Source organism: Nanorana parkeri, unplaced genomic scaffold (genome assembly GCF_000935625.1).
Source record: "Nanorana parkeri isolate BGI_ZX_2015 unplaced genomic scaffold, ASM93562v1 scaffold257, whole genome shotgun sequence".
Classification (NCBI taxonomy): Eukaryota; Metazoa; Chordata; class Amphibia; order Anura; family Dicroglossidae; genus Nanorana; species Nanorana parkeri.
Genome location: NW_017306525.1, coordinates 1,278,256 through 1,294,418, shown reverse-complemented (window position 1 = coordinate 1,294,418; position 16,163 = coordinate 1,278,256). Strand labels below are relative to the sequence as shown.

Here is a 16,163-nt window from a genome sequence, read left to right as displayed (position 1 = left end):
CAGGGCGTGATCCGCGCCCATTGGTCCAGCCGCAGAACGGTCGGGTGCTGATTGGACTGAGTGGCCTTTAAATGAAAACGCAAGATGAGAGAGGAGCGACCAGTAGGCAAAAAGGTGGGCGGGGCCAGTGGCTTGAGCACTGCTGGTGAAATTCCTGACGCGGGCGGGGGTTGAGTGAGGCGTGTTTGCCGCATTCAGGTCATATGTAATTATGCGGAGCAATGCAGTCTGCATAGCGTACAGGGTACTGAGAACAACAAGACGGTGTTATTTGTCATAAGGGCACAAAAAACAGTTATCAAAGAAATTAATAACAGACTGGAACCTCAGTGTGACAAATGACAGTTTACACTCTTCCCAATTGTCACCAGACGAAAGTCAGTACCAAGTTCAAGAGCAAACAAGCAGAGCTGTGGTGATGAACTGTCACTTGAACACAAACAGGAATTTCCCCAATTCAGTGACTCAAGCCTGTACCTGACTGCAAGGTCATTTCAATGATATATGTGCAGCTACTCTGCCCTACCCAGGAGTGTCAATTTCAATTTAGAAGTTGTCAGCCTGAGTGTGATTAATAGTTGGGCTTTTGGGAACTGTTTGCTTCTGCAGGCTGATGAGGTGTATCCTTGCAGTGGCGTAAGCAGAGTTGCAGGCGCCCGGGGCAAAACAAAATTTTGCGCCCCCCACAACCATTATATCACTACCTCATCCATACTGCTGTCCCTCTGGTTCAAAGGATAATTCAATACAATACGCAATACATTATACAACAATGGAGAATGGCAACTGTCTATAGAGGACTACAAATCCCAGCAATGCATTATACAGGAATCGAGAATCCCAACCGGCTATAGAGGACTACAAATCCCAGCAATACATTATACAGTAATGGAGAATGGCATCCGGCTACAGAGGACTACATATTACAGCAATGCAGAATAATATGAAGCTACATACTCTATGTTGCTCTGGGTTTGCCGTCTCATGACTCCAGGGTCTCAGGAGGGTTGTGCAGGCTTTCAGGAGGCTGTGCAGGCTCTCAGGTGGCTAGTGTGGGCTCTCAGGTGGGCTGTGTGGGCTCTCACCAGGGTCCAGAGAGTTTCACGGATGCGTGTGGGTGCAGTAGAGGCGGCTCCCTAATTAGGCTCTCAGGTGGCCAATGAGGACTGTCAGGTGGTCAGTGGCTCTCTGCTGGTAAGTGCTAGATTTGTGGTGGCCAGTGCGGGCTCCCTGATAATTAGTGGGAGCTCTGTGGTAGCTCCTTGGTGGTTAGTGGAGGCTCTCTGGCGGCCAGTGGAGGATCCTTGTTAGTTAGTGGGGCTCCCTGGTGGCCAGTGGAGGCTCCCTGTTAGATAGTGAGGGCTTCCTGTGTAAGGTAACCATTTGTCCCCAATTTCCAGGGACAGTCCCCAGATTGAGGATACCATCCCCGGACAAATTATGTCCCTGAAAATGTCACCGGGAACATAAAATAATTTTTTAATTTTTTTTAACCACTTGCTGTCCGGAGCAGTTTCTTACTATTTGCAGATATATGATAAAATATACATTGTTGGCTAGAAAACAGCTTCAGACCCCCAAACAATGATATATTTTTTGAAAGCAGAGGACCTGTAGAATAAAAAAATGCTAGTTGCAATTTTTTATGTTGCACAGTTTTTGCGCAAATGTTTATCAAACCAGTATTTTTAGGGGGGCAAAAACAGAATTAAAATTTAGTGCACAGAAATGTAATACCCAATTTTTTGGTAAAATATGAAAGACGGGGTCAAGTCGGGTAAATAGTTACCAAACATGTCAAGCCTTAAAATTGCGTTCGCCCGTGAAGCCGCAAAAAGAGTCAATTCCCAAAATTTCACATAGGGAACATTTTGAACGATTCTACCGCTAATCAGTTTAGTGTTATGAGTGATTGATGATAATTATTGCTCTCACTCAGACATTCGTAGCGATATGTAACATGTGTAGCGCAATTGTCGTTTTCGCACGTAGGCTCTCCAACGCATGTGTATGTGGGGGGCTGGGGACTTAAACATTTTTTTTTATTTTTCTTTTGTTACTTTAATGTTTAAACTTTTTTTTTTACTTATCCTATTGCTATCACATAGGGGGCCAACAAGCATCCTATGTAATAGCAGATAGGGTTCGACAGGTTCTCTTTATGGAGGCATCTGGGGTCACCTAGGGACCCTAAAGAAGCTGAGGAAGCAGAGATCTGCTTCCCCAGCTTCATCTCCTGGCTCTAAGAGCTGGAGACTGTGTACAGTGACACCGGACGTGATGTAATACATATCACTTCCAGGTCCAGTGATTATTTTAACAGCAATGGCCTGCTGTTAAAAGCGCTACCAAGAGCACGGCTGCTGAAGCACTTCTGCAGGCCACCGTCTATTGACCTATTGCGGCCGGAAGTGGTTAATACTCACCTGATCCCTGGAACCACCGAAGAGCACAGACTCCCGTCTCTCACGCTGTCAGAATATGCATACAGAGCGTGTCGGTTACTATTTAACCAGCGCGCTGTGTGCAGCTTCTGAGAAGATACGCTATTAGCGTAGCCAGAGCGGAGGTTTAGTTTTCATGCAAGCTTTGTTTAATTGAATCACTGTTGTTGAAGAGCCCATCTTTTTGAGGAAAAGGTGGATAAAGCAGAGATATGTATCTTCAGGGTATTAACCCCAGATCCAAATCCAAACCTCGCTGGAGAAAACTCAGGGTATGAGAAACCTCTGGATTAGTAAAGAAAAAAATGTTTTCTGTTGCAAACTCTAAAAACGTTTCCAAACTCTTATACACTGAATTTGTGGACGGCTTACGAGCCTCAAGCAGGGTAGCCACTACCGGCGAACTGAGACCTGTGGCTTTCCTAATCTTTCCCTTTCAATCTCCAGGCCGCCAGACAGAATTTCTCTGGAGCTGGGAGAATTATTCAACCTTGCATTAGGAGATTCGGCATTGATGGTAATCGAATTGGAGCAACCACAGCTAAGGATTGGAGAAGCAGAAACAAAGGCCTGGCCAACCAGAATGGAATGAATGCAATTATTTAGCTTTGGTGTTTTTGGATTCTGAGTAATAGACAAAACATTTTTGGTATGGAAGGAATTACATATGCTAGGCTCGACTCCCATGGACTTGATAAGGCATCGATCACTATGGTTGAATGAAACTTGACTTTGGACATGAATCTGGTGCATTTTTGTGGTCAGAGTCGCCATTAGATCCAGATCTGGATGACCCCAGTGTTTGCAAATCTGAAGAAACACCTCCGGATTCAGAGACCATTAGTGAGGATAAAAGGTTATGTGACTCAAAATATCCATCAAGTTGTTCTGAGGAGCCGGGATGTATGCTGCCATGAGAGGAAATAAAAGGCTGGAACACATGCTGTGCATTCCAGCGGCCGCCGTTCAGCAATGCCAAATCGCCTGGAATGGAACCACCTCCTGATTCAGATCCCCCCATTTAGAATCCCAGCAAGGAAGATCCTCAGATGGGGGAGCAAGCTAAAAAAAAAAGGGCTCCCACTGGAAATGCCGCAAGAAACTGGCCAGGTAAGGGGAAAGCAAAGGTTAAACACACTTATCTTATAACAAGGGGGTGCTGCAGCGTCAGTAGTCGTGACCAATCTTCCATGAGAATGAAGAAAAGAATGGTGGGATGGGGGACGCATTTCAATTTTTTTGGTAGTCGGTCCTATCATGTTTGTAAGGGAGGAGTGAACCCACTTGTATGCTGCCATGCTTGTGTCAGGAAACTTGTTTCTAGAGAGCCAGTTGCAGATTGATTTTATGCTTCACTGACTGAACTCAAAGAACAAAGGACTTTGCTAAGTAATGTAATTCTTATTACCTTTTTGTTTGTTGTTGTGTTATTTGTCTCTTTCCTGTAGTATCTTTGCTATATATTTTTGGGCGTTTTTCTTTTCCCTTATTAACTAGGGAACTAGGACTTGGAAAAGGACAAGAAAGTGGTCTTGCATTCCTTTTGATTTTTCCACGGTCTCTACAGTGGTCGAATTAGTGAAGGAAGACATTGGGTGGGAGAAAGATCATCTACTCTAAGATCAGGATAATATTCCTTGAGTGTCTTCAAAAATCAATTAACCAGCTTTTCTTCTAATATTAAAAATAAGAGCGATAATTCAAAAAGAATGGGCCAGGCCTGCCAAAAAGCAGAATCATCATAATAGAATGGCAAAATTGTATCCAATCGCCAAACTTGCAGACTTATGGAAAACCTCTCCTAAGGTCGACACCTCCCTCCAGGGATTGACAAGGTTAATGGTGTAGACATTAAACAACTGTGTAGCATTTAAGGATGTGATGGACCAGAGAATTGATACTAATTCACACATTATACTTTCAGTTGTAGTCTCCTTGAATAGGTCAGATATTTCCCTAATGTTTATCACCAGAACATTTAAAATGTAAACAGCTAGCACAAATTTAGATTTTCTAAGAGACGTTCACCACCCTTCTATCATAGCAGTGATACAAGAGCTGAAATGATTTTCAGACCTTTTTTTGCAGAAAGAGCAGTGTGTCAGGTTCGTATGACGATGCCTTTGATGGCCCACTTGATAATGGCTACAAGAGCATTGTGGTTCAAGCACTGGGCCGTAAACACAGCCTTAAAACAAAGTCCCAGTTCCATACCATTTCAAAGTAATGCCAGGACATACGAACACCCCCAAAATTACCTCTTTTTGGAATGTAGATACCCCAAAGTATTTAGTAAGATGAATAGTGAGTATTCGGAAGATCTACAATGCCACAATTTTTTTGAAAATGAATAAAGTCAATAACATTTTGTTTTCACAAATGTGTAATTTTAACAAGTTATTTCTCACACAGAGTATTAGCATACTTACAATTACACCCCAAAATAATATTTAGCTACTCTACAGCAGTATGGGGGTATTGGCTTTTAAGGGAATTATTTACGCATTTTTGAAAAATGAAAAAAAAAACATGTTTTTTAAGGTATAGTTTGTACTTACAAATGTACAGATGCCAGTCATAGTTTATCATTACATACATGCTTCAGCTTGCAGTGCCTCTCAGTGTTTTTGCTTTACTGCGTCTTCTCACAATGCAAGTCTATGTGGATGATTTATAAATCAACTACCCAGTCATACACTGGCCGAATGCCGTTTGCATGACGTTAGCGTTAGTAGATGGAGTCGAGGAGCATAGGAAATATGCAGGAGCATAAGGAATTATGCAGAAAATGAAAGTCAGACTTCTTACAATGGCCAGATGATATAAACCTTTTTTCCAAAAGAAAAAAAAAAAAGTTCTATCTGTTTAAAACGTTCTAGCTGGAGTTCAAATTATTTGCTTATTTCTTACTAAAAGTAAATTTAAAACTATGTGTTCATTTAAGATTACCTTTCCACAAAAAGGTGACAATGCTGCCAATAAAGAAAGTGGAAAAATTATTGATCTACTGGAAGCACAGGTAATACAATATTTCAGTTGAGGTAGATCCTGAAGAGTTAAATCACCTGGCAGTGTTTATATATATATTGCTCTATTAGTAAGATTTACTTGAGCTCCAGCGTCTAAACACCTGCTGTTACTTCTATGAGAAGATCCCTCTCTCCTCATTCGATTGTATTTTATATTATTAAACATGCAACAGGCAGTAATGGGAAGTAATTGATACTGTGGCAGGAATCTTAAATGTCAAGTTTAGATGTGGCCGCTGTCACCCGTTCAAGTTAATGACCGGGTGGCAATGGCCACTTTTACCATGCGTCCAGAGACAGTGAACTATTCCAAACCGCAGGTAATCATATCACCTACGATTACATGCGGACTGCTCTTTATAGATGCGGCTGCTGTGACCCAGTCATGAACTTGAATGGGTGACAGCAGCCACATCTAAACTTGATGTTTGAGGTCCATGGATGGGATCTTTGGCTTTCGATGTTTGGTTGCCACCTGTGCAATAAATCCATGTTGGAACAGGAAGGGGCAATGGCCCCTTCCTGTTCCAACATGACTGCGCACCAGTGCACAAAGCAAGGTCCATAAAGACATGGATGAGTGAGTTTGGGGTGGAGGAACTTGACTGTCCTGCACAGAGTCCTGACCTCAACCCAATAGAACACCTTTGGGATGAATTACAGCACAGACTGCGAGCCAGCCCTTCTCGTCCAACATCAGTACCTGACCTCACAAATGCACTTCTGGAAGAATGGCCAAACAATCCCATAGACTGACTGGGATGCCATTAAAGTTCATGTGCATGTAAAGGCAGCTGTCCCAATACTTTTGGCAATATAGTGCATTTTGTTTAGCAGTGCCTTAACAAAATGCTAAAGTTCTGTTTCTTTGTTCATCGCTGTAACCTATGGCTATTAAACACAGCTGTGTGAAGGGAACCTAAGGGACATACTGACAGTAGTAATTTTGAAATTTAAAAAAAGGGGTGAGGTAAATGTGCTTTTTACTGGTACCCTAGGCAAAAAGGAGCATTTAACCCATGCAGTACAGGGGGAGCCCCACTGCAAGGGTATTTTTGTTAATTTCCCTAGATTTGCCTTGTAAGGGTAATCATATATCTGTCCGCCACAATCCCCACCATTGTGGTATAATTTTGGAACTTTTTCCAGTGCCTTTGAATCTTTCCTTTCACCGATTAGTGTTTTCAAATTGATGCTTTGAACCTTATTTTCTTTTTTTACTTTCAACAAGCTGCTTCTACTACTATCTTCTGTGGGGTTCATTTTTCTTCCTAAAAGAGAATGAATACATCTCTGCCCAGTAGCACATTTACAACATAACGTCATTCATGTCAACATGTCCTTACCTTGCACAATGGCTTGCCAATTAGACATTTGCTATACAAGCCTAAAATAGAGCACACAATCCCGATGATTGCAGCTGCATATATTAAAGTCAGTGCATACGTAGCCTTTGAGTAACCTCACAGTAATTATTTAACAGGTTGTTATCTATAGGCAGGACTATACATCCTATTTATGCGAGTGCATTTTCATTGAGTATATAATTTGAGTCATTATTGCAGATATTTCCTAATGCGATTTGTGAAGTTGCTTTCAAATGTCAAATATTTTTTTCTTATTTCTGTAATTGTGTCAATTAAAGTCTATTGTCCACTAACCACAGATGGAACTTTATTCATTTATTTGACTCAGTTTTGTTCAACCGCCCTTCTTAGATATCAGAAACACAAGGCATGCATTGTTTCTAATGACTCAGCCAACTCAATTCACATTGTGAGAAAGAGCAGTAAAGCACAACCATTGTGAAACATTGCAAAAGAGAAGCAATGACCAAGTATGGCTGCCCTTACATGTACAGTATATTAGTTTTTTTTACAACATTGAAGTGCAATTAAAACCTAACATTTAAATATGAAATAGTGCTGCTGACCTTGGCACTTACCTTGTCTGCTCTTCTTTCAAAGGCTGCATTTTCTTCTAATAGCCTGCCCGAGCTTTGTGCTTTTTAAGAGGGTACCTTGCTTTGCTGGGTCCGATGGAGCCCCACCATAACCCTCCTTTTGTGCACACTCACAGAAGAGTGGACTACATGCTGCCGACATGCACAGGCAGCCCGAGAGGACTAAATGGGTCACACATGCGTGATGGTGCAAGGAATGATGGGGCATGCAGTTCTACGGAGAGAGATCAGGTGACCTAAGATGGAAGTTTGGGGAAGCGGCACAGAGAAAGCTGGAGGCTGCAACTGCAAAAACGTCTTTGTGGACAAAAATGTATTGCCCAATGCTAAATTGTTTAAGAACAATGAGGGGAATTAGTGGGAACTAGAGCAGACAGAATCTGGAGCAGTTGGCTATGGCAACCAATCACCTTCTCTCTTCAGTTTGTTTAGCTTTGAAAATTAAAAGATAGAAGCTGGTTGGTTGCGATGGGCAAATGCTCCGGTTTTCATACATTCCCCTTAATGTATTTAATATTACAAAAACCCAAAGGCTTCAGTACTACTTTAAACACACATTGATTCAATTACATTAAGTTGACCCCTTTTGCATGTACAGTATATTTGAAAGATTAATGAAATCATATGTGAAACGTCATCATTGTTAAAGTTACAAAAGAAAATGAATTGCTGCTTATGTAGTAAAGTGGAATCAGTGGAGACTCAAGATTATTTGTGCTTTTGTCTGCAGTTTCTATAGCATACTTCATGTTTGCGACACATGAAAAAGGGTGGTGTGTACATAATCACACATACTTAAAAGCACTTCAAGGTACAGGAAGCTACTTTTTGGCATAAAGTGACACATTCAATTAAGAACTCCACTCCCCAGAACATCTAGGGAAGATGAAATGTAGTATTAGTGTCTGATTATGAAAAACCTGTAAATCAAGGCGGAGGTCATTCTTGCATTTTGAAAGCTTTTCTTTTTCTAAATGTTAAAAATCACAGCAGTTGACATTCTTACAGAGGATCACTTGCTTAGTATAGTCAGAGTTTGCAAAGCAGAACAATTCTCCCGATTATACATACTTTTTGAAGGTACTGAAACCTGGCACTGGATAATTTCATAACATGGAAGAAGTGATTCCATACCCCACAAACTACCTCAAAGCAGAGCTGAGGAAGCCTTGCCCAGCTTAGCAAGACTTTAGGCCTCGTTCAGATCATCCTCTGCGCTCCGGCCTGATTGCGGCCGGCTCAGTTTGGCGGAGCAGAAGGGGGCGTGGCGGCCTATTGAAGTGAATGGCTCCGTGGCCACACCCTCCGGCCACAATGCGATCGGCCGCACAGGCATGCAAGGCACATCAATGCCTGCGGTCCGGTACGGATTGAAAAAATTGTGCTTGCAGTATTTTTTCGGATTGGACCCTCCGCCCCCCAAAACAAACTGAGCCAGCTGTAAAGCGTTCCAGTGCGTTCCGGCCACAATCGTGCCAGAACGAACTGAGGATGATGTGAACGAGGCCTTAGAACTTTCACATTTTGCAGTAAAATAAAGACATCTAAGATTCGCTTCATTCCAAAATTGAAATTCAGACGAATATAGGCATATTCGGACATTCAGATGCATCCGAATTTCCAAATGACATAACGAAAATACGGATGCATCCGAACATTTTTACGAATGAACTTCATTCATACCATATATTTTAGGTCTGTTAAGAATTTTAGGGGGTACCCCCCAAATCCCTTGCCATAGGACAAGGGCTCTTCCCCACAACCCTGACCCAGTGGTTGTGGGGGTCTGCAGACAGGGGAGCTTATAGGAATCTGGGTGACCGGCTTTTTTGCTGGCTTACACGTCTAGTAAAATCATCAGATTTTGACCTAAACTTACTGGGGGGAGATTCAATATAGCATTTGCAAAACTTTACTGCCCCCCAACATTGATAATTCCTAGGATGCTGGCAGCCCAATGATGCACAATATCATTGGTTGCTAGGATGCCATTGGCCCCGAGCATCCTAGAAACTGGCAGCTCGGCCTCACAGCATCCTTGGGACCTGTGCACAAGACAGGCTTTGAGACATTTGCATGTACATGTTTCGTATAAGTACATGCATTTAATGACATTTGTCGTGTGCGTGTGTCTGTGCCACTCTTTATGAATTTCAGGTACCGACTTTATGATCATCTGTTCACTATCTGAATATGCATGCAACATCAGAGTATCATTATAGCATGGAGTGGAAGACCATTGGAGCTCAAAGGCACCATTTTGAAAGTTGTGATACCTCTTCTTGTATTTACTCAGTGGCCCTGAAGCCATGTCATCATCCTACCTCAAGAACGCCTCTTTAGAAACCATAAAAGGTGAGTATTTACCCCTTTGCCAAATGCTGCAGTGCAGCAGGCACTAGTAAAATGTTCTAGCATTGTGAATAGAGGCACATAAAGATGTTCAAACATTGGTCGAGAGAAACACTTATCTAAAAGTGCGAGAGCACCTTCAGCCCCCATTCACACTTGAGGTGATTTTAACTCTTTCGCTGCGACCGATGTATCTCATATGTTTCTGGCAGCGCCCATTTAAACAGACTCTGTTTACATGTGTGAAGCCAACTGTTGGCTTTACAGTGGAGGCGATTCTGGCAGCTCAGCTGCAGCCAGATCACTTCCAGGGACCAGTGCAGTAGACTGGCATCTCAGGTGTCGGCGGGAAGCAGGGAAGGAGACCGACGAACATCCGTTCACTGATCTCCTCCCCGCTGTATAGGATCAGAAGCGACACTGATCACATCACATCCAGTCCCTCAGCTGTCATTGCTCGGCTGCAGAAGGCGAGTAATAAGCTATGGGAGCACGATCTGCTCTCCAATAGTTTATTTGGAGTGGAAAGGTGAAATTAGGACACAGTTTCTAAACGCAACTCCAGTCTTAGTTTTCATACTTTCCTATGTGGATATATGGCTTGAAAATCCACTATTTTTCTGTCTTAAGAAGTAAAATATATGACCAAAGTCCTCCCCACATGCAATTAGCTTCAAATGTCTGCTCCTGTGTCGAATTCAATGAACTAATGCAATTCAGTTGACATACACAAAAAACATACACAGAAGCTCCACCCCAGTCTAGCGTTAAAATGCTTCGCAAGAAGCCATCTTCATTTGTGTATTTTTTTTTTACTTTGCTCTCGCTTTGCCAATATTCTGAAATTTCCCTCAGTAATGGATTCCAGCATTGATGACACAACTACTTATTTGGTTTAAATACTTGCAAAGGTAAAAGCAGCCCGGTGTATAAAAGGCCAAGCATTCCCTCTACAATTAGTAGATGCTACCCTGGTTTTTTTTTTTTTTCTACCTGCACCACATATATAAAAGATATTCCCAGCTCAACATTTGTTCTTTCACATTAAGCTGGATGGACAGTCATTTCTGCTCACACATGTAACACAATGGAGGCAAGATAGAATTAAGAGATGAAAGTTTACTATCGCTTTGAGGTAGGGACCCTGCGCTAACCCAAAAGTTGGCTATTATGACAAAGGTGACGTTATTTGCAATAAATAATATTTTCCTTGCATTTTGGAGCGCTGGTGACCTATCTCATCTCTAAGGCTGGGTTCACACCTGAGCGTGTTTTTTCAGCTAGTTTTTTTCCGTTCAGTGAAACGCGCATTTCACTGGCGGTATGCTTTTTTTTCCCCTTAAATTTTCTCTATTTACATTTTTTTTTTTAAAGTTTCACTTTTAAACTTCCCGCCGGCTCCGCCCCCCTGCGACGCGGTCGCTCGCAAGGGATGGAACCCGGAAGTCGGAAGACGCCAGAGGGCACAGCGGGGATCGCGGACAAAGTAAGACCTGTACGCTGTATTCCCGAGTGTGGCTCGGGTTTACCGCTTTGTTAACCCCGATCCACACTCGGGAATACCAATGGAAACGCGTGGCAAAACGCCCCAAAGAAGCTCCTGTACTTCTTTGGGCGTAGGGCGTTTTGCAGCGCATTCCTACACTCTGTAAAACGCCCAGGTGGGAACCATGCCCATAGGCAATCATTGGTTTTCACATGTTGAGCACTTTACAGTGCGTGGGAACGCGCTGTAAAACGCCCAGGTGTGAACCATGCCTAAAGTTAACTATCTGACATTACAACATTACCTGTTCCCTGGACAAAATTGGACAAATAATTAGTTTAATACAGTGCCAAATGTAAATAAACACAAGTTACCATTTCATCAATTTCCCATTACAAACCTGTTTTTTTTTTTTTGGTCATAGACAGTGTAATCATCCATGTTAAAGTGAATTCAGCAGACATGTTACTGTGGATGTGTATTAAGTTAGTAATACTGGGTATACAGTGGTCACTCTTGTTAGGACTAAAGCTCACCACACGTTACAATCTAATTGTACAATTACATGTAGATTTACCAACAACTATGTAGTGCAAGAGCCTGCCTGACTGGATAGATTAAGTAAGTTCTCATACTGCATAATTTGGGTAAATCTAAAGTTGATTGTACCTTATATGGTGAACCAAAAAATGTATAGCACAAACGACAGGTAAGTGTTCATGTCAAATCACCTACTATTAAACCATTCCTGAAAATCTAAAATGGCAGGTTGGAGAGGTTCTTCTTTCCCCTTAGAATACAGTAATCAGAGCACAAAGACAACCATGGAACATGTTACTTCGAAGAGACACTTTGGACTTTGTAAACAGTACTTGTAAAACAAACATGGCACTGATGTATAGCAGCCCATCTGTAACTCATCAGAATACATATGCTATAAATTTCATTTTTCATTTTTACAGTTCCCTTATGGACAGTGGTTGTGTCTTTCACTCATGCCGAATACGTTCCAGTGCTACATAAAAGTTGCTCTTCTCCTCTAGGCTGTGCCAACCGATAGGTCCCACTTCACAGTCCGCACATACCAAGAACTTTACACTTCCCACGTCTTTCGTGAATCCCACATTCTCAAAGGTAAACATGTCATGTACCAACCAGTGCTCAACAAGCAGCTCACAATCAGGATTGGAATCTTCAGCCAAGGAGGATTTCTTCTTCATTGAGGGCAGAAGCAGCTACATAGGTAACAAAAAAAGAAGAGCAGGATTACACAGGGGTGTGGAATTTTTATTTAAAAAACTACTTGTCCAGGGTCTAAAGCGGGGCCCAATTTACTTGTCCCTCGTTACAGTCTACTGGTCCTGATACAAAAAAATTAATTTTAACCAAACTACGCACAGGCTAAATTACCAGGGTCGCAGCAGTCACATTTGCGACCGAGCTCTGGTGTTTGGCTAGTTTCGGGCGTGTCGTTTTTTTTGTACATTTAGCTCTGCTCCCGACAAGCAGAGCTAAATGTACAGTGAGAGCCGCCGCTTGTTTAATACAAGTGATCAGATCACTTGTATCAAATCGAGCAGCAGCGGCGATCGTGTCCGGGCCCCCCGCCGTGGTTTTCGGGGTCCCCCGCTCCTCTGGGGGATCGGTGACCACGGCATAGGAGCTCACCATAGAGCCCCTAGAGCAGACGTAGAACGTCCGTTCTTCGTCTGCTCTGTGTGATCGAGACCGTGGCCCTGTAATCACAGCGCCACCTGTCTCAGCTGTTACTAAGTACAGCTGCCACAGAACCCTCCCCGAGTCCTATGGTCAGGTGCGCCTTATGGAGCGCAAAATACGATACATACTCTTTATTTAATAGAAGGAAAAAAAGGTATCAAAATCAAGTTTTTTTTGGTGAAAATTAGAGTTCAATACTACTTTAAAATACAAATAAATAACATAGTCACACTTACATTGTATTTGGTTCTCTAGTGCATGTTGATATCAGCCGGTTCCTTCTAGCACAAGAACTGCTTTTATTACCCAACTACCAGTACATTCCTCAGCTGCAGTGGCTCCTAATTCCAGCAACATCTCTAAGGAGCCAACACAGAGAGCATACTCTGTACCTACGAACTACACATCTACGTCCAGCCACTCTGTACCCCCACAAGCACTGGCGGCACAGAGATGCAGGAGATGAGCGGAGCATGTTATCTGCACACCTGCTACTGATTGACCCAAGTCAGTCCTGCATGCGCAATACCAAAGTTAGGGGGAGGGATGGCACCCGGAAGAGAGAGCTACATTAATCTTGAATATTTGTAAATTTTGGGGGTTCTTTTTTAAACATAAAATCAATCTAATTGTTGTTAAAGGTATTATATGCTTTTAGAAGCATACATGCGAGTTAAAGAAGAAGTCCAGGGAAATGTTTTATTAAAAGGAGAACTATGAGGCGAGTGCTTTTCACTCACCTCATAGTTCTAGCCGACCTGTGACAATGAGACTGTCATCAACATTGGCAACAAACTATTTGAGATTAACTCCATTACAAAGACTAGAGGCCACCACCTAAAGTTGGTGGAGAAAAAATTCCAGCACAATGGGCGAAGAGGGTTCTTTACAGTAAGAGCGGTTAATTTCAGCCAAGAGTGTAGATTTGTTCAAGAAACGTTTGAACAATTTCTTGAGGGACCGTAATATCCAGGGATACCAGTCTCCTTAAGAATGAGATGATGCGTGGACCTATATGGGTTGGACTTGATGGACGTATATCTTTATTCAACCCCAAATACTATGCAACTATGTAATTGTAGCCCCACTGCAAGGATTAATTTTAAAAAAATGTCCCTGGAGTTCTGCTTTGAGGGCCCAGTCACACCATATCCAATGTGTTGCGGTGCGGTTTGAACCCAGAACGCATAGATCAAGCCGGGCAGTGTTCTGGGGCATGTCGGTGGCATTCATGTCCCAGACACGATCGCATCGGAATGCGAGATACAGGAATGCCTTCGGTTCCAGTGCGATCGGAGTGCATGCAGCATTTTTTCCAATCGCAGTGTACCGGAAAGGAGGGCATTTCTGTACCTCGCATTCCGGTGCAAGTGATCCCACTGTGGGCGTGTCTGTGGTGCCATTGATATGGGGCGTGTCTGTGCCATTCATAACGCTGCCTGGCTTGATCTATGCGATCCAGGTTCGAACCGCACTGGATATGATGTGACTGGGCCCTAGTGATTTAACCATCACCACCAGAATCACAGAAAAGTAACATGAGAAGCTTCTAAATTGTTACACAAGCATTCAGCTTTCCAATGAACTCTATTACTAGTTTCTACACCTACACAAGTTTTTGGAGAGTCTGAAATGTTCCCAAACCTCTGCTATGAACACCCCATGAGCAAGACCTTCTGGGGGCATTCCATCTCTTAACGACTGACCTTGTCTCGATAGACTCCTGTATGAAGCACTCTGAAGATAACTTCTCCTGATAATAGTGGGACTGATGATGTTTGTATCAGAGACCACCCTTTGTACAATCTTTAGGCAGCTCTACTTTCTGACTTAAAACTGAACTCTAGGAATGATCGAATGATCTTTTATACTTACTTTCATTGGTCCAGCTTGGCTTCATGTAAGTATTCATATCTTATATCCAAAGAGCCACTTGGGATGCTGAAACCTTATAAGCCGGAGCTACATACAGTGATCTCCCGGGTGTGCTTCCAGCAGCTTCCCTTCTGCATACTGAGTCCATCGCTGGGCACTGCCACTGTTTTATAGAAATGGCCAACTGGTCGAGATGTCCAACCCGTCAGTGGGCCTGTGCGGCAACCTAAAGCACACATGGGAGTTGGAGAACTCTACGGGGATTGCAACGCTACGCAGGCTCAACGACAGGAATTAGAGCAATCAACAAGGATTCTGAAACTGCCACGGCTGGTGCACTAGCACCATCGCGTCAAAATCTCCGCCGCACATTATGTAACAAGGTGGAGACGAGTTGGCCATTTCAACAGAACACCCTTCAGAGCATGTATTGCCTTGTATTTTTTACAAGTACAAGGTGTTCTCTGATTGAACAAATTGGAGAGGAGGAGCGAATGATGTCATGATCTTCACCTCGTCCAATCAGAGAACGTCTTGCATTCTTTGAAAAAATAGAAGGTGCTCTCTGAATGGTGGCAGTGCTGGGTAACTCTCTGTACAGCTGGGAAGCCACTGGAACCACACCTGGAAGATCACAGCTTTTAATGTATGTAGCGCCAAGCACCCACAGCAGCCCTCCGGAGATCAGATATTGATACATACATTGAACCAACCAGGACCAATGCAAGTATCCATAAAAGATCCTTTCTGGAGTTCAGCTGTGAATAACACCAATATCTAATGTTCAATGGTTCCTATAAACAATCAGCCCTGGTACGGCCATACTGGCACTTCACAAGTGTTGCCCTCGTACAACCAGGGGTGTAGCTCCATCTCTAGTAGGTGGAGAGAGCCGATAGAACAGGGCAGACTCATGACCGAAAGCACACGTTGTACATCAATAGTCCCAGCGGCCTCTGACCTCTCTCTTCGCTAGGGTAGCCATTCCCGCCGACAAGACCCGGCAGCCGCACCGCTGACACAGCACAGCCCGAGAATTCTTCCCGTCCGCGGAAACCAAAGACTCGTCCATTCTAGTTCACAGCAAAAGAAGGTGTTCTATCACTTCCCTGGACCCGTGAGATTCCTGGACTTCCGTGGGCGTGTAAAGAGCTCGGTCGTTCGCGCAAGCGCACTGCGGCTCCCAGAGCGGACCAATCTCACGGACTAACGCGCAAGCTCACTGCAGATCAGCGGCTTCAAAGCCAGAAATCTCACGGACTACCACGCATGCGTGGGCCTAGAAAGCCTACAGC

The 16,163-nt window shown here is 43.3% G+C and overlaps 1 protein-coding gene across 1 annotated transcript; it reads right to left on the bottom strand.

Moving 5' to 3' along the window:
- Window positions 1-12,065: 12,065 nt before the first annotated feature.
- RABIF (RAB interacting factor) lies at window positions 12,066-15,956 on the bottom strand. The gene is made up of 2 exons (XM_018556902.1): window positions 15,830-15,956; window positions 12,066-12,509 (listed from the first exon to the last, which is right to left on the bottom strand). The coding sequence occupies exons 1-2, from the start codon at window positions 15,938-15,940 to the stop codon at window positions 12,264-12,266; spliced, it is 357 nt and encodes a 118-aa protein (XP_018412404.1). The 5' UTR covers window positions 15,941-15,956; the 3' UTR covers window positions 12,066-12,263.
- Window positions 15,957-16,163: the final 207 nt, after the last annotated feature.

Coding starts and splice junctions, on each gene's coding strand:
- RABIF (XM_018556902.1), bottom strand. CDS start 15,940: ATGGACGAGTCTTTGGTTTCCGCGGACGGGAAGAATTCTCGGGCTGTG. Junction 12,510..15,829: donor CTACCCTAGCGAAGAGAGAG/GTCAGAGGCCGC, acceptor TTACCTATGTAG/CTGCTTCTGCCCTCAATGAA.